The 21,734-nt window shown below is 46.7% G+C and overlaps 1 protein-coding gene across 1 annotated transcript in view; it reads left to right on the top strand.

Moving 5' to 3' along the window:
* LOC139762331 (uncharacterized) overlaps window positions 1–21,734 on the top strand; it is a 148,372-nt gene that overhangs the window by 77,286 nt on the left and 49,352 nt on the right. Inside the window, 2 exon segments of the mRNA XM_071686985.1 lie at window positions 17,642–20,022; window positions 20,025–20,752. Of these exon segments, the coding sequence (XP_071543086.1) occupies window positions 17,884–20,022; window positions 20,025–20,750 (2,865 nt within the window). The 5' untranslated portion in view covers window positions 17,642–17,883 and the 3' untranslated portion in view covers window positions 20,751–20,752.

The following is a 21,734-nucleotide window of genomic DNA, read 5'->3' as shown; positions in this document are numbered from 1 at the left end:
CCACCACCACCACCACCTCCAGCTCCCCCTCTCCACCACTACCACTCCCCCTCTCCGCCTCTACCATGCCCTCCAGATTACATGACAACCTCCAGCGTTTCAACAACAGACTAACCTGACCTCAGGCAAGCTAGGGGGTTAGCCTCAGGCTGTAATTAATGTCCAGCCTCGGGAGGGGAACACAGTGCTACCACACTCACCACAACCGTCACTATCACTTTTTGCACCAAACCCAATTGCATTACCACGAGCGGTCGACTCTATCATCATGCCGTCACGGGGAAAGCCGATTCTCGACGTGTTTCCACGGCACATACCAGTGGTGGGGAATGCTTGAGACACCACAGTGTTTGCTTCTGGTGTGAATTTCTTCAGTTCTACGTCTGGATTGACCTTCGCGACCCGGGGGTCATCAGACTCTCCTTTGTTGTGATGATAATAAAGTTTCTGAGTTTTCCCTCCGTCATTATCTATTGATTGACCCCTCGGGCAGGAGGGCACAGCCCATGAGCACGACGGGTCGTTCTGTGAGCACGGAGGTATGACCCTGTGAGCACGACGGTACGACCCTGTGAGCAAGACGATACGACCCTGTGAGCAAGACGGTACGACCCTTATCTTTGATGGTCGGGGCCTCTGATCTCTTCCTGGAAGGGCAAAGCAGTGGTCAGGTTATCATACTCAAGAGTCAGCGCGTTTTCTAAAAGGTTGTATTGTCGTTTTCAGTGCTCGACCCGTTGTGTTCAGGGGTCGGACCGTCGTAATCAAGGGGATGAAGGAACCTTGGTTACAGTTTCTCGATAGTATTGTTTAGAGGTCGGGAACCTGGCCAACCAGCTGCCCCGGACGTTTCGGTGAGGGCATGACCCGCTGGGCCTGCTGGAGGGGCCACCTCGAAACTGCCTTTGCGTGACGTTTCAAAGATTCACCTTGTTCCGTATTTCGTATTTATTCACACGACTTCTTCTCCGTTTGTCACCGCCTATTCTGTGGTGGAGGCATAGAGATTCATTCCTTGTAGTTTGCGATCCGCAATTCGGTAAATCTTGTTTGATTTTGATAAAACTTGGCGAGCTTTTCTATGTCATCGATCCTCAGTTCGAGCAAGTTCGAAGATAGTGCCGAATCACGCATCCGAACGCCCCTCCTTTGCGACGAGACCCCCAACAACAGTTCATGAGCACGTCTTGCTTAATAATGTAGATTTAGTCTGACTTGCTAGGATACACTTTTTTCATTATTAAATGACGAAGCATTTATTTAATTCCGACGTCTACTGTGGCTTTGTCGCACTGTTTCATAAACATGCTTTGTATCGCTCCACTGCAGTGCTTCAGTTCCGTTTCATTGTCTTCGCCTTGTTGCATAGCAGATCAGTGTGTACATTTCAACATTGTTTCACCTGATTGTTTCACAACAGCTTCGAGATGTGTTCCATTGTTGGTTATTGGGATATATCACTATCGTTACAGTGACTTGGTTCGCTGTTTCGTAATCTGGTCCCAGTGGAGTTAGTTTATTACTTTCCACACTCGTTTCAATGGCTTGTTTCATGACTGTTTCATGAATGGTTCCGCCATCGTTCACTATTGTTCCCCTATCATTCCAACCGTTTGTTTCGTCAGTTTCATTAGAATATTATCTTTGCTTCAGAGAACGGTTGGGTTGCTTGGTGCCTCCTGCCTGCTTCATTACACTAAATCATGCCATACCCTCAGGCACATTATGTTCACTTGTGCCCCTCTTGCATCTGAATATGATTATCATATTTAATGGTTCTCGACCGCTGGCAACGCCCTTAACATACAAGGAAGAGATGGGGAAAATATCCTACCCTGTTGAATGGCTGTGAGCGTGAGTGTTGCAAGGTTGGTTTGAACCCACACGAAGCGCTCCGAACACCTAGCCACAAGCCTCCAGGAAACCCTTCAAGGTAGGGCTGCGGCGGCATTCTAAACAATCCTTTGAAAGAAATAGAAAAATACATGTAGAGGCAGATTTCCTCACGGTTCTTAAAAGATGTTTACCGTTTATGAAAGCGACCATAATAGATAGCCCTTAGGCATATAATGGGCCAGGAATGTCGTGGTGACATGAGTGAATCTGCGTCTCTTTGACTTCGAATCAGGTTGTAGTGACGGAGCAGTGATAGTGGGAGTGTATGGTAGGCTCAGCCCTCACCACCACAAATGACCACCAATAAACAACCTTCACTCGTGGCTCTGGCTCCCAACACCGGCCAGCCTTCAGCTCCTCCGGCAGCCACAGAACCACGTCCCACAGTCTGCCTAAAGCCATGGCCCTGAGGACTATAGCCAGAGACCTGGGGAGGAGATTACTTTGGCTCCAGAAGGCGTTGCCGGAGACCTAGAGGCGTTGTTAGAGACCTGGAGGCTAAACTAAGCCCAGGGGAACAGGAACCGTGACCTGGCGTATATAAACTTCGCCTTAGAAAACTAGGACCGAAGACATGGGGTACCAGACCCTGACTCAGGAGACCAAGTTACGGAGAAGTTTGGCTCCTTCCCATGAAAATCAGGACAGGTGATCTGGTACCAGACCCGCGCCCTGAAGGCTAGGTAATGTGACCCAAGCGTTGGGTCTGAGACTAAGGTTGGTCACCTAGGGATTCAGGCAGGGCTATTGACTTCGATGGAACTAAGGGTAGTCATCTATTGGCTCGGCCTTGGACCAGGGGTATTGACCTCGATGTTCGGTCTGGCACCAGGAGGCCTCCTGCTGGTAACGTGGGGGTTTTGACCGAGGTGAAGCAGGGCAGAGCAGTGTGCCTGAGGGCGAGGCAGAAATCTGATAATGAAAATTTATGGTAAGTAAGTCAGTGTTCCGTGTTCGGCTTCTGAGATAGTGAGTGAGCATAGGGTTTTCCTCATGATCCTTGATCAGTGGAGCTGATCATAGCATCTGTTGGTGTACTTCATATATATATATTTTTTCGTATAGACAGACATATGGCTCTGTAACACTCTCTTTGCGATACAATTCATGTTTGGCCTCCTACAAAAATGACTCCCTCAGTAAGGCCTCCCACTATAATGATTCCTACAAATAGGTCTATTACAATAATGACTTCCACAATAAGGACTCTAACAGTAATGACTTCTACAATAAGGCCACCTACAACAAGGCCTCTTACAATAAGACCTCCTACAATAATGATTACTCCTACAATATGGCCTCTTACAATAAGTCTCCTACCATAATGACTCCTGCAACAAGGCCTCTCGCGACAAGGCCACTCACAATAAGGCCTCCTACAATAATAAACCCTGCAATAAGGCCTCCCACGACAAGGCCACTCACAATAAGGCCTCATACAGTAAGGCCTCCTACAAGAAGGCCTCATACAGTAAGGCCTACAAGAAGGCCTCATACAGTAAGGCCTCCTACAAGAAGGCCTAATACAGTAAGTCCTTCCAGAAAATCTGAGCCTTGCACGTCACTGAGTCATCACTGATACTGACTAATCTAACGTGAATCTCACATTGTGGTGAATTTACTGTACACTTGATGGCCAGGAGCAGCAGCAGTGGAAAGGCCTGACGGTATAGTTTGTTCCTTCAAAAGAAACAAAAGCTACAACCCAGAACTGTTCTCTCAGACCGGAAACCCAAGTTTCCAACAGGAAATCCAAATTTACAATCTCGACAACTCTAAATCCACTTGTTGGCTTTTTACATGAATAGCGTCCATCTTCAAGTCTTTTGAGCGGACGGTGACCCGGAATTAGGAGAATTTGTCGATATTAGAGACAGTGCGTGTTCATTTGTGTTCAGATGTGTCGACCAATTGCTCCTGCGTTTGTCGAAGGTTCCCTGAGAAAATGTTATGTATTTGTGGAGAACACGAGGTGCAGTATGACTTATACGTGGCATAAATAGAGATTTGCACTTCTCGTCTTCAACCGTCAGTCATTATGAGACCCTGTGTTCAGTTTAATCATCTCCATACAAGACAAGAACCTGGACGAATATCTGGGATGTTTTATTATTCACCTTTTCATTCATGTCGAAGTTTATTGAAATATAAGAAATAAGACTACAGAAATTGAGAAGTTAGGAGAGAAAAGGAAAAATAATCACGAGAGGTTAACATTAGATTATGCTGAAGTGGTTTAGAAATAATTCTAAAGCCATACACACTTTCACGTCATATATTGTCCTTTAATACGTGTGGAAAAGCCTCTCTCTCTCTCTTATCCACTACTTGGTAACTTTCACATTGCCCTTTATGTATACGCAAAATAGTATATCATATATACTCGAAATGTTTTTCATATGTACCAAAAAAAAAGGATCATTGTTGTTATGTGAAAGTATGTTTAACGAAAGCCGGAACTCACGATACGTGAGCTGTGAGCTGGACCTGGTGGTATATTGTGGCCTGTGGCAACGTTTCAGTCATCCCACGCCTCGTATTGTTGCTCCTGAATCTGGTGTTGTCATACTGCGGCATTCAACACAGTTTTCATACTCCAGTGTGTGTGTGACAGAGGTTTGTTAGAGGTCGTTGGGTGGTCGTTAAAGGGTCGGTTGGCGGTCGTTAGAGGCCGGTGGGCGGTCGTTAGAAGCCTGTGGGCTGTCGTTAGGGGAAGGTGGGCGGTATTTACTGGCCCGGTGGGTGGTTATCAACAGTTACTTTAAGAGTTATCATGACCCCTTTACAATAGTTAGTGGAGAGTGGAGGCTCCTAGAGAGCTATGGCGGTTGCTGGAGGGCTCTTTGTGCTGAAGGACCTGCCGGAGGTGGTTGGAGGCCGCTATTAGATGATTGAATTCTGTTGGGGTCGTCGTAGTAGGCTTCTGCGGGATGAGTGAAGGTTCCTGGGATACTTCGGGACTTTCTGAGACTTTGGGACGACTTTAAGAGCCTCTGGAGACCTGAGGAAACACTTGGGAGATGCTGGGTAAGTTGGAGGGTGTTTACAGTCTTTGGAGGTTTGCTGTGTCTGGGAGCGTTGGAGGATGAAGTGGTCGCTAGTTAGGTTGATGTCCCCACAGGTCACTCGCTACCTTCGGCCCAGCAATCATAACGCAACTTCCAACAATCACAGACATTTCCTCTGCTACAGTCATGATGATGCACGGCTACAGCCACTTATCATGTAATCTGACGCCGTTATATACACCACATTATGATGCCAGTCGTATAATACAGCGAGATAGCGCTGTAATTTCGCTGATAAAAGTAGATTGAACGGATCATCGATTGCTGTCATCTCAGAGGTCTACCATGTAATTTGCATAACGTTGCGAAAGTCTCGGCAAATTTGCCTTGAAATATTTCCTGTTCTTCTTCGCATGTTCACTTATATATATATATATATATATATATATATATATATATATATATATATATATATATATATATATATATATATATCTTAAAGAGTTTATTTCCCTTGATTGACTTCATCTTGAAATACACCACATTCGTGTGCGCTTTTACAGTGAATTAGAAATACAATATAGAACAAATAGAATGATACAGTACCTTCATGATATAGTGAATTCAGCAAGGCAGTGATAACACAGTAGGCGGAGTGGCATCATAAACCGGACACTTTTGAGTCAAGCTTAGCCTGATGCCAAGCTTTGGGTCGCCTCATTCACCCATCACCAGCCTCGAGGTAACCCATCCTACCCATCACTCACTAGCTTTGCTTACTCATTCGTCTCGTTACCTCCACTTCTTTAGCTTGCTCGTATTGCTCCAGAATGGGTACATGTAGCTGTAACCGTGTACCCTAATAGGTATCCTTGCTGTGTACCCCAGCATCCGAGCTTGGTATGGTAGCTGTCCCCAGGCATCCTAGCTTGGGTTGGTAGCTGTCCCCAGCCATCCTAGCTTGGGTTGGTAGCTGTCTCCAGGGATCGTAGCTTGGGTTGGTAGCTGTCCCCAGGGATCGTAGCTTGGGTTGATAGTTGTCCCCAGGGATCGTAGCTTGGGTTGATAGCTGTCCCCAGCCATCCTAGCTTGGGTTGGTATCTGTCTCCAGGGATCGTAGCTTGGGTTGGTAGCTGTCCCCAGGGATCGTAGCTTGGGTTGATAGTTGTCCCCAGGGATCGTAGCTTGGGTTGGTAGCTGTCCTCAGCCATCCTAGCTTGGGTTGGTAGCTGTCCCCCAGGGATCGTAGCTTGGGTTGGTAGCTGTCCCCAGCCATCCTAGCTTGGGTTGGTAGCTGTCCCCCAGGGATCGTAGCTTGGGTTGGTAGCTTTCCTCCGACATCGTGGCTTGGGTTGGTAGCTGTTCCCAGGCATCCTAGCTTGGGTTGGTAGCTGTTCCCAGGGATCGTAGCTTGGGTTGGTAGCTGTCCTCCGACATCGTGGCTTGGGTTGGTAGCTGTTCCCAGGCATCCTAGCTTAGGTTGGTAGCTGTTCCCAGGCATCCTAGCTTGGGTTGGTAGCTGTTCCCAGGCATCCTAGCTTGGGTTGGTAGCTGTTCCCAGGCATCCTAGCTTGCTATGGCAGCTGTACCTCTCGTCCTTTCTCTCCGTCTCTCATTAGTCCTGTGTCTCTGTATCCGCCCTTCCTACTTCCTGCTGCTTTTCCGTTCTCTCTCTCTCTCTCTCTCTCTCTCTCTCTCTCTCTCTCTCTCTCTCTCTCTCTCTCTCTCTCTCTCTCTCTCTCTCTCTCTCTGCCGTCGACTGATACACGTTCCTAAATAAACATCAAACTCGCTTCAGTTGCGCTTGTTTATCCTTGTATCAGCTATTCTCTTTTTAACTTCTTTCCCTCAATTTTTCACATTACGTTATTTTTGTACATTATTAGTCATTTTTACGATTTTCCCCTTCCCAGACCTTTATTCTGAGTCTCATTATTATGTCTTTTCATACATATCTTTTTTTTTCCATAATAGTCTCGCCTTTTTTTTTTTTTTTTTTTTTTTTGTCCTGCCTTAGTGTTGCATTGTCTTCCACCCTCCCTGCCTCCGCTGGCCACCTCCCCAAAGCCTTATCCTCCTTCCTGCCACATCCCATCACCCACCCCCAACATTACCACCACACTCCCACCCCAGCCCAGATGGCACTGTAGTGTAAACTCCCTCGTATGGTTCTTCACTCCACCCAACATCCACGACCCTGACCTCCTTTTCCACCCCATTGTACCGCACCGGCCACTACCACCACTACCACCACTTACCACCACCACACACACCGTTGGTGCGACCAGCCGTCTTGTCTGTTCACCACCAGCCTCCGGGATCTCGTAAAGAACAGGATGATACAAGCCAACCATTGCAGTGCGCTTAACGAAGAACAAGACAATAAAATCAAATCCATCGCCGTGTTTTTCCTAATAGGATAACACAAATTGAACTATGGCAATGGGTATTGCTAAAGAATAGAGCAGCAAAAACCAGTTTTGCCAACGGGTTATTACCAAACCAGCCATGTCTTGATGAATGGATCCAGTGAGAGAATCATCTCACGTTATACACTGCTTGTGTATGGGTGAATGGGTGGGAGGGAATGTCTCCCCTCACAGCTCTAACCTGACCCCTGTTGACAAAACCAAGTTTTCCCACTTCATCCTTTAGGTCACTATTTCTTCTTCGTTTATCCTCACATCTCAATATTTTAAGCTTATATTTTTTCTTTACCATGTTTCATATAAGGCTTGGCCTGATGAGGAATTTCTAGTCCGTGACTGAGGCTTTGGGCAAGGAAAAGAAAACAGGTGAGGGTCATATTTTTGCTTACCTTGTGGTGTTGCGCCATAACACTTCTATACTGGGCCACTGTGGAGGGAAGCGAGTACAGTAGAGTGAACTTCACTAGTACAGTAGCGTTCCACTAAGATCACCACCTTTGGTCTAAGACGGGTTCTGTCAGTCTGTTTCGAGGTAAGAGTACCACAGGGCCCGCTCCCGTGAGAATGGATTTGGAAACCGAGGGTTAGGTGGGTTTCGAGCCATCTGCAAGAGAAGGCGTTCCAGGTGGAGGCGGACCTGGGCCTCGTATGAAAGTTTCCCAACTGCTCCTATCATGGAGGCCGCCAGTTTCATTGCCTTTATTACCGGTCGGGTTCCGCACGTCTCCCTCCATTTACCCGAAGTGGATTTCTCCTCAAGAATGTCCACATAATCACAAATGTCGCTGGCACGTGACCGCATCTGAGATGATCCGAAGAATGTCGCCGTATGACTCCTGTCGTCTGTGCTTCGCCAGGATGGAGGGACCCTTATCTAAACCTGTGCCACCTGGGGATACACCTGGTCTCTAAAACATGAAGTAAAGCTCACGAATAGACAGTAACCTTACAAGTAAGGTTCATGAGTGTTTAAGAACTTATTCCTATGTGGAACTCACACTAAGTGTCATATAGAACGATTATTAGACCTACGCTGTTTAACACTGCCCAGAGAATATGGTTCTGAAGATGGTGTTCAGGAAGGTGTCAAAATGTTCACACACGTAGCAAGGGCTGATGGTGTGCCACTCCGTGCAGGAGACCTCTGCAGTATGTAGAGCAGCAACGCAGATGATCCCAGAGTCCCGTGCAGTGCCTGGTGCCGTGATGCAGCAGAAACCCAGGTGAAAAGATGGTGCTTCGTGACTTTTCCATGAAGTGGTCATGCAGCAGCGCATGTACGGAATACTCGTCATTTTCTTGACATAGAAGATTATATTTTGAGATCCTATGTGACACGAAGACGACAGATGTTATTCTGTACTGCATCTGTCAGTTCCCACGAGGCAGTTTGTCTCCCTCGACGAGGCAAGGTTGACGAGGGAAAGCCATAGGATGATCTGGCCATCTTGGAGCAGTAGTAAGAGCGACTCTTTCACCCCACAAGACCTCCTGCCATGGCCAGGTGTTCGCTCAGGTAATTTACACCTCGTCCTCCCGTTTGTTAACCAGAACTTGGACACTTGAAGAGGTGAAAGCTGTGTGACACTTGTTTTAAGGCTTTTTCCCAAGACAAAGTATATAGCAAAAGGGGTTGACTTCGTTTCATCCTACGCTACAATGTTGTGTGTTGTTGCTTCGCTAACACGATGTCTTGTTGGGCTTGAAGGAGGAAAGTACTCATCGGAGCCTAGCATTACTACAGTTTGGTCAGCTTTCTTTGTCTCATTGGACGCCACGTTGGTGTTTTTGACTCGTTAGTGGTATTGTTAGTCAATCTAACGATCCCAGTTGTGAAACACTAGGATGAGAGGAAGAGGTTGAAGGTGCACGTCATACCATATGCAAGTGTTCGCAGATGCCTGCGTTTGCCATATACATGGTTGACATAGTAAGACGTCTCTGCCTTACCCTGAAAGACGCTTATGCCCTCCGTAGTGTTGTTGGATGCTGGTCTGGTTGTGTGCAAGATGACCCTCTGCCTTCTCATGGCTTGGAGTAGTTACTTTCCACTTGTTTTGTTGCCCCCGTTTCTCTTCGTGTTCTCCAATGTTTTCATTTGTCTTTCTTGTCCTTTGTTAATTTTTTCTTTTCATTTTTTGTCGATTTCTTTCTGTTGGTTCTTCTTGTTTCTAATTTGCCTCTGGTTTTCGGATATCATTTCAGTTTTTAGTTTGTTTCGATTTTATCCTTCTCGTTTTCTAATATTTTATTTTTCCTGTTTTCTAATATCTCATATTTCTCGTTTTCTAATATCTTATTTTTCCTGTTTTTTAATCTTATTTTTCTCGTTTTCCTGTTTTCAGATATCTTATTTTTCTCGTTTTCTAATATCTTATTTTTCTCGTTTCCAAATATCTTATTTTTCTCGTTTCCAAATATCTTATTTTTCTCGTTTCCAAATATCTTATTTTTCTCGCTTCTAATATCTTATTATTCTCGTTTTCTAATATCTTATTTTTCTCGTTTTCTTATATTCTCTTCCTCTTTCCGTATACTTGTTGCCTCGCGTGATCTTGCTCAGAGTTTCTCCCGCTGGCCTGAACTTCCCCTCACGTATTCGTGGAAGTCAGTTATAAGTGGTGGTGTGTGGTGGCTTGTGGTGGTTCCCAGGCACACACACACACACACACACACACACACACACACCTCCGTGGTACAGCGGTTAGCATTGCTGACCGTCACGGATACACGGGCCGCTTGGGATCATACTCGCACAGGTTCGAATCCTGGTCGCAGCAGCCGGTCCATAGGGGCTGGCCGATGAAATGGGTACCTGGCATAGACTGGGATGTGTGTGTGTGTGTGTGTGTGTGTGTGTGCAGTCATACGTCGGAGTAAAGACCTGGTACAGACATACAGGGTTAGGAGACGGGACAACACCCCCTCGTAACACACAAATAGTTATCACACACACTCGTAGATAGCCAGGCAGACATGGCACTTGTCAAATCTAGTTCCATTTCGGTCATTGATTTCAGATGGAAACAAACTTTTTGAACTGATTTATTTCAAGTAAAATCGGACATAGTTCTCAAACGAGACAGCTGAAGACTTATCCCAGTCGTGTTTGGTTCAAAATGCCCCAGCTAACTTCAGAGAAGATGGACATTTGAGAAGTTTAAATGAAAGTCTGTTCTTAGTTAACAAAGGTCATTTTGGATATCGATATTTGGGGACATCGATCTCCCTATTTGAAAAAGGAACCATTCAGGGACCATTCTGCCAAGTTTGGTTCAAACTGGCCCAGTAGTCTCAGAGGAGATGGTTGAACAGTGAAAAGTTAAAGGATGATGACGGACGGACGCTTAATGTGATGGCAGCAGCTCCCATGGGGTTTGGCCAAGTAGAATAAAACAGTCCCGACTCGAACACTGAATAGGAGCCTCATTAAGGGAAGCCAGTAAGGTTGTGCACTCAGCTGTGTGTGTGTGTGTGTGTGTGTGTGTGTGTGTGTAAGGTCGGAGGTCAAGCTCAAAAGATCGCTAGGAATCCCACAAGGCACAGGAAATATTGTTGTAATCTAATTGACTCGTTATCCCTTTCTTAAGGCTACAGTTGGCGGGCCTCTCGCTCAGTGGTGCCGAGTGCTTGTCCTCGGCCTGAATCCAGGCGATTCGTGCCTCAGTTGTATTGAAGCCCCTGTGTCTCTACCGTGGCTTCTGTTAATACTACGAACTGTGTGTTGCAGAAAGAGAATCTTTCAAATTTGCTACACTCATGTTTCCGAGGTCACTTAACTTTTGTATGTGTACCATGTGTTTAAATCCTATATAAGTGTATTACACACACATCAGCCTAAGTTAGGTACCCATTTATCGACCAGCCGTGAGGGTAGGGGGGTGAACACCTTAGTTAGGTGTGGGCTGACTGCCTCGCCCATTTTCGTGGCCATGCGGGCCCGTGGTGATTGATGGTCAGTAATGCTACCTACTGCACCACGGAGGCCCATGTGTGTGTGTGTGTGTGTGTGTGTGTGTGTGTGTGTGTGTGTGTGTGTGTGTGTGTGTGTGTGTGTGTGAGTGTGTGTGTTCCATTACCCAACCTTATGTCCTTTCTCTTTCAAGTTACGTAGTTTTTTTCGTAGTGTCTCGTATTATTTCATACGTGAATCCTAGCAGATAATCCGTCTACGTTGGGTTAAAAGGTTCAATATAGTTTTGGCTGACGTAGTACATCACATGAATAAGTTGTCCTGCCATCACAAACGTACTTAGTTATGAACATGGCTAAGACTATTCAATTTTTCATCTGTCGTTGGCGAAAATGCAGCTGAGCCCAAACAGCTCATATGGTATTTAATATCTACGAGAACATCCGTTTGGGAAGTGAGCAAATGATGGTAAAACACTCGCAAATTATAGCCTTCCGGTTTGTGAACAATGATCCTGTTATGGCGCGAACGCCCAATCCACATTCCACAAGACAAAAGACAATGGCTTGCTTGCTAGGTTAGGCCCTGTTTTCACAGTTAACATTCTCATTACGATGATTCCTCTAATGGCCATACCTGAGAGAGAGGCCTGACCTTAGTCTATACAATTTCTCAAAGAAAACTGAATAAGTTATAATGGGTAACTGTAACATTTATTGGTAAGTAGAGGAGATAACTGTGATAAGTAAAAAGGTAAACAACATTCTTAGATTCATAGGTAGGGTATTCGAATTGATTGATATGCCCTTCTGATTACTCCTGGTGTAGTTACAGACTGCTAATTACCGTTACCAGCCTGAGCGCTCATGGTAAAAAATTACCATCAGTCTATTGGTTATCCCTGTAAATAGGTTATGATGTAATCAGCGGGCTGTAGAATCACTTATGTAAGGTAGAGATGTAGGACAACCTGAAGAGTCGCCCTCCAACGGTCGTCTAGGCTAGTGTTAGGCCAACTAGGTCAAGTTAGATTAGGTTAACAAGTTCGTACATAGAAAGTCCCGTGCGCCTATTGTACAACCAAGAGGACACTGACCTACACTAGGCATCTTTTACCTCAGTGAGAGGAGTGAAGTCACACTTCATGAGGTGTGGCAACCGTCATTTGGGCTAATGGCGTGTATTTTATTCTATTTACTGCCTACTTGGCTGTCTTGCAAGAGTAGGACGACTCCCTCGGTCACTATGGTGTAGATCAGAGCGCGTTATAACGTCTGTTGTTCATAGTCCGGAAAAGTGGCTAACTGCTTTATGTACTCGCACGGCAGGTGGCTATAGATTTACTTTGATTTTTCTTTTTGGTTACATGAATTGCCTGATTATACTGACTAATTTGGTTACCCCTACCTTGATTGTTTGACCTTTCAGTTGGCTAAATGGTTCACGGACAGACTAGATTAATAGCTTGCCTGACTCTGACTGTTTACTTCCTAATATTTTGTGTTCGGTAATGCTGTGGGAGCGTCACCTCCGCCCGGGTACGTCATGTTTCCCTTGCTGAGTGTTGCCACTCTAGCTGCAGTGACTGGTGACTTTCCAGCCGGAAGACGCCTCTGGTGTTTGGTTTTCTGGAGGGAAAAGGAGACTGGTATGAGGACATGGGAGTATGGTTGGTGCGGTTAGCGTCGTCCCCCCACGCCAACCATGGTGCCGTGCTGTCTGAACGTCATCAGATTACATTTCGACGCCTTGCTGTCGTCTACTGACACTTTGAACCTCCAGATTAAACACCAGTGAACGACATCATCTCTCGTTGAACGTAAACTAGAACACTTGTTCCAGGGCTTCACCTTGTCTAGCCTGCAGACAGTTTCGTTTCCAGACTTTCCACCACTGGTTCCCCAGGTTCATACCCACATTACACACACGGAACCTCACCTTCTGTATGATTTGTCTTTGTTTGTGCTGACCATAGCGCTTCATACGCGACACCTACACGTCGTGTTCCATTTTACAATTTCCTTTCGTATGCTGTAAATAATTCGGAGTAGCGACTTCGTTACGTGGTTAACACTTTATAAAAGATTCTTTTTACTTGTAAATTGATCATTCCTTGATGAAAGAAATCTTCCTGTGGCTAACTGTTTCCCTTCCCCATTATCCACAACAGTGTGTTGTGTATTGTTGCGACGCTTATGATGACTTAACACTCGTTCGAAGCTTCATTCTATGAAAAACATTAGAAATCAAAACACCGAAGGTTTGTTACGGGAATGTGTAACATGTAGTTTATTTTGGTTGAGATGGTGCAGCAGCTGTGATGATAGGATGCCGGGGGCTGGATCACAGACCTTGGGAGTCGAGAGGGCTGATGCCTTAACCCAGGGGGTCGAGGGGAACTGGCCTTAGGTAGCGAAGGATTGGACCTGAGGTGCTGAGGAGGATAGCTTGGTGGGCCGTGGAGGACTAGACCTTTAGGGTCGAGGAAAGCTGGACCTGGGAATAGGAAGGGCTTGAGGAAGACTTAAATTAGAAGCCCTTGTAACAGACTTGGAGGCTAAGGGCTGGACTTAGATCTGGGGGCAAAGTAGGTCTGAAGCTAGAGGGCTGGGGACGACTGGACTTGGAGGCTAAGGGCTGGGCTTAGAGCTGGGGCTGGCCACCAAACGGCGGGTCTGAACATGGCGAGGGACAGACAGTTTTATATCTCTGGTGAAAGGCATGGCTCGGCAATGCTGGGTGGCCGGCGGGCAGTGTTACCACAGGCAGTTACGCTATTTTCAGGAGCGTGTTTGCCGGCGGTGTCATAGATCTCAATTTATACATTGACGATATTGAATGTTTCATTAGCTAAGGCAATAGCGATATCAAGTTCTTGCAATCTCAGAGTCTACATATGATAGTGGAAGATTTATTTGTTTGCTCTGCCACATTTTCAAATCGAGAACGAATTGAGACTCCCATACCGTCACATGATGTAGTCTGAAAATATAGCTAAAGATCACTTCGCTATAGGCTACTGGTACTGGAGCCTGGGTTGGTGGATCAGAGCGAGAAGTGTGCGGAGGGGGAGCTGCCACCAGGCGGGCGCCGCAAGGAATGTGGTGGCAACACTGAAGTAATTCATCTCACCTAACCCAGATTTACATCTTTTTTTTTTCACTTGAAACTGAAACATCTTCGACGTATCCGGCTACATGTCCGCGAGATCCTTGCCACTTCCAATCAGGTTCAACCCTGTGATCACAGCGGTACGGCCCTTGAGCACGACAACACTACCCTTGAGCACGACAACACGACCCTTTAGCTCGACAACACGACTCTTGAGCACGACAGCATGACCTTTGAGCACGACAACACGACCCTTGAGCACGGCAACACGACCCTTGAGCACGACAACACGACCCTTTAGCTCGACAACACGACCCTTGAGCACGACAACACGACCCTTGAGCTCGACAACACGACCCTTGAGCACGACAGCACGACCCTTGAGCACGGCAGCACGACCCTTGAGCACGACAGCACGACCCGTGGATATGATAACTTTACCCCCGAACAGCAGAACATCATCTTACGTCGTGATTTCGGCGTTCACCTCGCCTAACCCACATAACTTATATATTCACCGAGTCTAGCGAAAGACCAAGCTTTAGTCGAATAAAAAAGATATATATTTGTATTAGTATGATCTATTTTAAGTAAATGCGAGTTGGCGTTTGCTCTGGAAAAGTGCGTCTCTGTTCATCCAGATGAAATGTTTTGCAAATGTAAACAAGCCGATGTTTTGTTGTCCAGGTAATTGAAAACGGGACGAATGAACGCACCCCTCTGTGTGTGTGTGTGTGTGTGTGTGTGGAAGGGAGAGGGCAGCAAGTGTAGCCACGCCCACATAACCCAGTACAGCTATTAGGGGGAGGGCTGGCCGGTGCTGCCACGCCCCTCAGAGCTGAGTAGGACACTAGGGCGGGAGGAAGAGGCGGTTAGTTAAGTTAGTTTAATTGATTCATTTCTCAGACTTAAGAGGGTCGCTGTGTTGGCCAGGGAGCGCGAGGGTGCGTGACGGTAGGCTCTTGGGGTGGGTATCCCCCTCATCCCGCCTGTACTGTAGGGCGGGCTTGTAGACGCCGCTCTCGAGGGCAACATTCGACCAGTCTGTGAAGGTTCTGCGCATGCCGCTGAAGTTTTAGAAAACTTTCCAAAAAATGTAAAAATTTTGATCAAGCAAAATTATTCAGATATCTTCATAGAATTGATTTTGATTTCTTTTTTGCTATTTGGTTTCAAAAGAAAAATGGTTTAACTCAAGGCTTTGTTAAGCGCTATATAATTCGTCTCTTTGTAGAATCAGAAGTTCTCTCTCTCTCTCTCTCTCTCTCTCTCTCTCTCCTTTCCCGGCGCGTCAAGCAAGATTGCAGAGCATTGTGTTGTGTCCCAGACTTTCACCGGGAAGTGTTTTATTATTAGCGTTTGAATCACCCCAACCCTGTAGTTTCACCCGGGTCTCGACGCGGCGCACACAGCTGGGTGAGGAGGAACGGACTGTCGCACGCCACACACGGGATGAGGAGGAACAGACTATCGCGCGCCAAACAGGGGGTGAGGAGGAACAGACTGCCGCACACCACACACGGGATGAGGAGGAACAGACTGTCGCACACCACACACGGGGTAAGGAGGAACAGACCGTCACACGCCACACACGGGATGAGGAGGAACAGACTATCGCGCGCCAAACAGGGGGTGAGGAGGAACAGACCGTCACACGCCACACACGGGATGGGGAGGAACAGACTATCGCGCGCCAAACAGGGGGTGAGGAGGAACAGACTGCCGCACACCACACACGGGGTAAGGAGGAACAGACCGTCACACGCCACTCACGGGATGGGGAGGAACAGACTATCGCGCGCCACACACACACACGGTGGAGGGAGACGGACCCAGCCACCCCCAAGGTGTGCTCTCACACTGTCAAGTTGAAGAACATCTGTCGAGGGAGGGAAGAAGGTCCTTCATATCACAGGGAATCCTTTCCTTGTTGGGGCAGACGCACTGGCAATCCGTGGAACATTTTTTGCCATTGGTTGCCAGGTCAGTTGGTCGTCGCATGGGATGGTCGCTCCTGCGCATGACGAAACACAGCACACTACCTCTTTACACAGGGGTTAGGCCAGAGGCCAAGCTATCGTACTATCGTAATCAAGGATCGTATTGCCTGCTCAAGGATCTTACCGCCGGGCTCAAGGATCGTACTGTCGTGTTCAAGGATCGTACTGCTGTGCTCTAGAATCGTATCGTCGTGCTCAAGAATCGTACCGCTGTTCTCGAAGATCGTGCCGTCGTGCTCATGGATCGTACTGTCTTGTTCAAGGGGTTAATAAACTATACAGAGAGCATGGAGGAAGTGTTACTGAAGACATACTACATTCAGTCTCGAATGTACGAGTTACCCATTAAAGAAGTAAATCTTAACTTATTTTCTGTAATCTAAATTGGACAAATACAATCTCGTAAAACAAATTTGTTAACACAAAAAAATGCATACACAAGCGTAAGCACACACACACACACGCCCACACACACACACACACACGCCCACACACACACACACACAGCTTATCTACAGATAGCAATTATTCTGGCTAGGTTTACACTCGTTTTCTTTCGTGTTTACGTTTGTATGTTGTTCATGTTACTTCTCTGTCATGTGTTCACTGAAGCTGGAACTGCCTCTTATGACGTCAGCTTTGCTAAGGGATGTCAGGGAAAAATGATATTTGCATGTTGCAAATTTGCATGGAGCTACAGGTGTGTGGGGAATCATATCCCTATGTCCCTTACATGTTTACCTCACTGTCTGTTACTCTGTACCTCTTTCCTTCATTTTCTGATTTCCACCGCTCCTCTTGCCGTTTTCTATCCACCACCTACTACATTGAAGCCCCCATCCGTTATTTTCATGGTCCCCACCCACTATATTCACGTCCCTCACCCACTATATTCATTGCCCCCCACCTACTATATTCGTTGGCCCACATCAACTGTATTGACCGTCCCAGTCGTTATATTAGTATCCCTGCTCCCCTCACAATATTTACGAGCCCCATCCGCCATATTCACAAACCATACTTTCCTTGTCCTTGCCACTTTCTTTCTGTTCCATTGCCTATTCTCCTCCCAATCTCCTCATCCATGATTTTCTATTCTCCACCCTTTCAATTTACCTTGTCCACCCATTCACTCCACTTACCCTTCCACTGATTCCCACAAGTCTCTCCCCCCGCTCCCTCCCTCCCTCCCTCCTCTCGTCCTCCCATTGTATAATCGTGCATTAGTCACTTCCTGTGCACCAAATAGCGAGATTTGTACTAATTTCTTCTCCTTTCTCTCAGGCTGGCCTGTGGCCGGAGGCTGTGGCGCAGTGGCCCTGCACATCCTGCGCCGTCCACACTGCACGTCTCCCCCCCTTCGTCTGCGCCAGCATCAGCCGTCCGTAGCGCCTCGCCAGACGACCACTTCTCCAACAGCTGGTGGCCGTCACCACAATTGCGGGGTTTCTCGGTAGCGTGTGTACCGCGGAGAAGGAAGTGCAGTTCCCCTCCTCCGCACTAGAGGGAGAGAGAGAGCCGGCAGGATGGGGCAGAGTAGCACCCCGGAATCCGATGGGCTGAACCAAGTGCATAGCCCGTGCTCCCCGAAGAGGGTAGACGTGGTGATGGGGCGGTGCTTCCCGCTCTCTGGTCCGGGACCCCGCCAGACCGTCACCTCCGTTCCTGTGGTCAGAAGTGTGGTCCTCAAGGACGACCGAGGCGTTTCAGTTACCAAGACGACGAAGAACATCATCAGGATAGACAGTCATGGTGTAAACATGGAGGCACAGAGAGAGAACGAAGGTCCAATGTCCTTACCTCTCCAGTCATCACACCAAAGTTCGCAAAGTTCATTCGTTGTGCAACAAAACGCAGACCTCCCCGCCTCCAGTGGGAAACGGAACATGCGTCTCGGACCATCCTTGAACAACGAAAATGAACCAGATACTAAATTGCACCAAGAAGGAGAGAAGATAGTGAACGGCGGACAGTCACGACACAACGTGAGACCACCGATCTTAAGGCGCACCCAGTCGGAGGCAACGTCTGATCCGAGGGAAGTGAACTCTGACACTGTCTCGACCAGATCGTCTCATGATCCAAAAGGTGAGGGAAGACCCCACAGTGCTTCGGCCCGGGAAGAGCTCAGCGGCCGAGATGCCTGGGAAATAACGCAAAAAAGGAAAGCTCTTCTGAGAGAGGAGTTCTTCAAGGTGCCGTACGAGGAGTGCAACAGAGAGGCTGCCAGAAGTTTGGGTGGACGTCTGAACAAATCTGAACCCAAACTCAACACGGTCGTGAAGGAAAGGAAGAAGAGGAACTCCCTCTCCTACAAGCGCCGAGTTCACTTTGATCTGGGCGACGACCACCCTGACGATGATGACAAGGCGAAGAGTAACACTACGATCCATCGTTTCAGGTCCTTCGAGGATCCCATTTCTGTCCTGCCGCACGTGAGGTACTGTAAGCAAAGGTCCTTCGATAAACCTTCTGTGGAAGCAACTAAGCCCAAAAAGGTTGTGGTATCAATATATACAATTGACGATGGAGCAAGACGACACAGACACTCGGAAGACCAAAACAATAATCTTGATAGAATGCAAAGTGAGGCTCCTATACTCCCTGTCTGCTCGGCCACACCAGGCAAAGTTCCAGACGACAGACACAAGATCCGCGCCAAGACCGCCCGCCCTACTGATCTGGATAGCCTGCAGAGACTGCCCACCGTGAACAATGCAGTGCCCTCAGAGAAGCCGGATGTTGTAGGTTATGAGAGGAAAGCTGATGGGAACTCACCCAAGACTGAAGAACAAGAGAACATAAAGACCATAACAGGAAATAGAGCGACCTCTGGAAGTAGGTCTAGTAAAGCTGTACTTAACAGAGATGACCATATCAAGACAAGTTGCACGTCAGCTGCCACCGCCACACACCGCATCACTCCAACCTCACCCTCACAGCCTAGTGCTGCCCTCTCCTCACCTCCTACCTCCAGTACTACCAGTACACTCCCTACAGCTCTTACACTCCCGCCACCACAGAAATCATCAAAGAGTCACTCCCTGTGCTCCAGTCTCTCTTCTGCCATAGCACAGCAAGGACCTGTCCCTGCCCCGCGCACCCGATTCACCACACCCGCGAAGTCCCGGTCACAGGCAAGTCCTCCCCACCCACACCCTCCACTGTCCTCACCTTCAGAAGCCATGCCTTGTCTACAAGAGGCTAAACTTCGTCCCTCTTATTTGAAACTCAAAAGCCCAGATGCATCCATGGCCTCACCTACGCCTTTACAAACACCCACACCCACACAAACATCACCTACGTCTTTACTACAAACACTCACACCCACACAGACATCACCTACGTCGTTACTACAAACACTCACACCCACACAGACGTCTACACTCGCATCTTCGAAAGTGTCCCTAGCCTCACAGTTATCCACATCCTCACACTCATCTATATCTTCAAAGTCCTCAGTTTTCACTCATTCATCCTCACCCCCACACTCACCGGAATTCCCCCACTCACACATGTATAGTCAGTCATTGCCATCCCCAAACACGCCGACATTGAATCATACACCCACATCTCCACGAACTCCCTCATTCTCAAAAGCACCCGTATCCTCACAAGCACCCAAACAAGCAACTACACAAATCTCCACAGTCACTAAAACCTCCTCACCCACACATGCCCCGACATCCAATCAAACACCCACACAAATATCCACAGTCACGAAAACCTCCTCACCCACACATGCTCCCACATCCACACAAACCCACGCACCCACACAAACGCATACATCCATGCAAACCCCTTCAACCTTCCAAACACCAATCCTGTACCTCGTAAACGCTTATCAGTGTCTCAGCAAACCATTTCACAACCCTCCTCTCGTCACGTGTCACAACCTAATTCACGCCCTCCTTCACAGCATCGCGCTCCTACTGTGCAGTCCTCAAATAATTCCGCCGTTCATCCAGTTTACACCATTAATGAATCTTCGCGCAACAGAACGTCCACCCACCGTACAAATAACGTAGTGTATCCTCCAAAGCCTGACAAAGAAAATAAGCCAGCAGATTCGAGTTGGAAGAAAACGGATTTAAATGACAGGGGGAACACTGTAAATATCTTGATGACGAAGGGAGACAGTTACTCTAAGCATAATATCATCTTAAATAGTCATATATCGTCAGCGATGCCCACGGTTACAGTCAGGAAGATCTTCGTCCCAGCTCCTGCTCCAGCAAGATGTTCACCATCGCCAACACCCTCCTGTGCATCGTCAAGTTGTTCGTTCGGTTCATCGGGGAGTTCGTCTGGCTGCTTCTCTGGATCACCCTCTCCAACTCCTACGCCGTCGCCCACAAGAATAAGGGGATCTAGAGTGCCAACAGATCTCTAAAGGTGAGAAACTTATGCAAGTCAGATTTTTGTATCTGTAAAGTAGCAAATATAAATATATATGCAATTAGAATTGAATACGACAGTTTATTTTGTTATTAATTTTAAGAATATGCAGTCATATTTAATTTCGTGTGCACTAGAGAAGACCTGCTCCCACCTTACACACACACACACACACACACACACACACACACATATATATATATATATATATATATATATATATATATATATATATATATATATATATATATATATATATATATATTTCTTTCAAACTATTCGCCATTTCCCGCGTTAGCGAGGTTGCGTTAAGAACAGAGAACTTGGCCTTTAAGGGAATATCCGTACCTGGCCCCCTTCTCTGTTCCTTCTTTTGGAAAAATGAAAAAAATAATGAGAGGGGAGGATTTCCAGCCCCCAGCTCCCTCCTCTTTTAGTCGCCTTCTACGACACGCAGGGAATACGTGGGAAGTATTCTTTCTCCCCTATCCCCAGGGATGATATATATATATATATATATATATATATATATATATATATATATATATATATATATATATATATATATATATATATATATAATGCTTGACCCCCGTTTCCCGCGTCAGCGAGGTGGCGCCAGGAAACAGACGAAGAACGTACCCATCCACTCGTATATATACATACACATACACAGACATATATATATATATATATATATATATATATATATATATATATATATATATATATATATATATATATATATATTTTTTTTTTTTTTTTATTTTTCAAACTATTCGCCATTTCCCGCATTAGCGAGGTAGCGTTAAGAACAGAGGACTGGGCCTTGAGGGAATACCCTCACCTGGCCCAATTCTCTGTTCCTTCTTTTGGAAAATTAAAAAAAAAAACGAGATGGGAGGATTTCCAGCCCCCGCTCCCATATATATATATATATATATATATATATATATATATATATATATATATGTACATA

Source organism: Panulirus ornatus, chromosome 43, assembly GCF_036320965.1.
Source record: "Panulirus ornatus isolate Po-2019 chromosome 43, ASM3632096v1, whole genome shotgun sequence".
Classification (NCBI taxonomy): domain Eukaryota; kingdom Metazoa; phylum Arthropoda; class Malacostraca; order Decapoda; family Palinuridae; genus Panulirus; species Panulirus ornatus.
The sequence above is the reverse complement of the archived record's forward strand: the minus strand, read 5'-3'. Positions and strand labels throughout refer to the sequence as shown.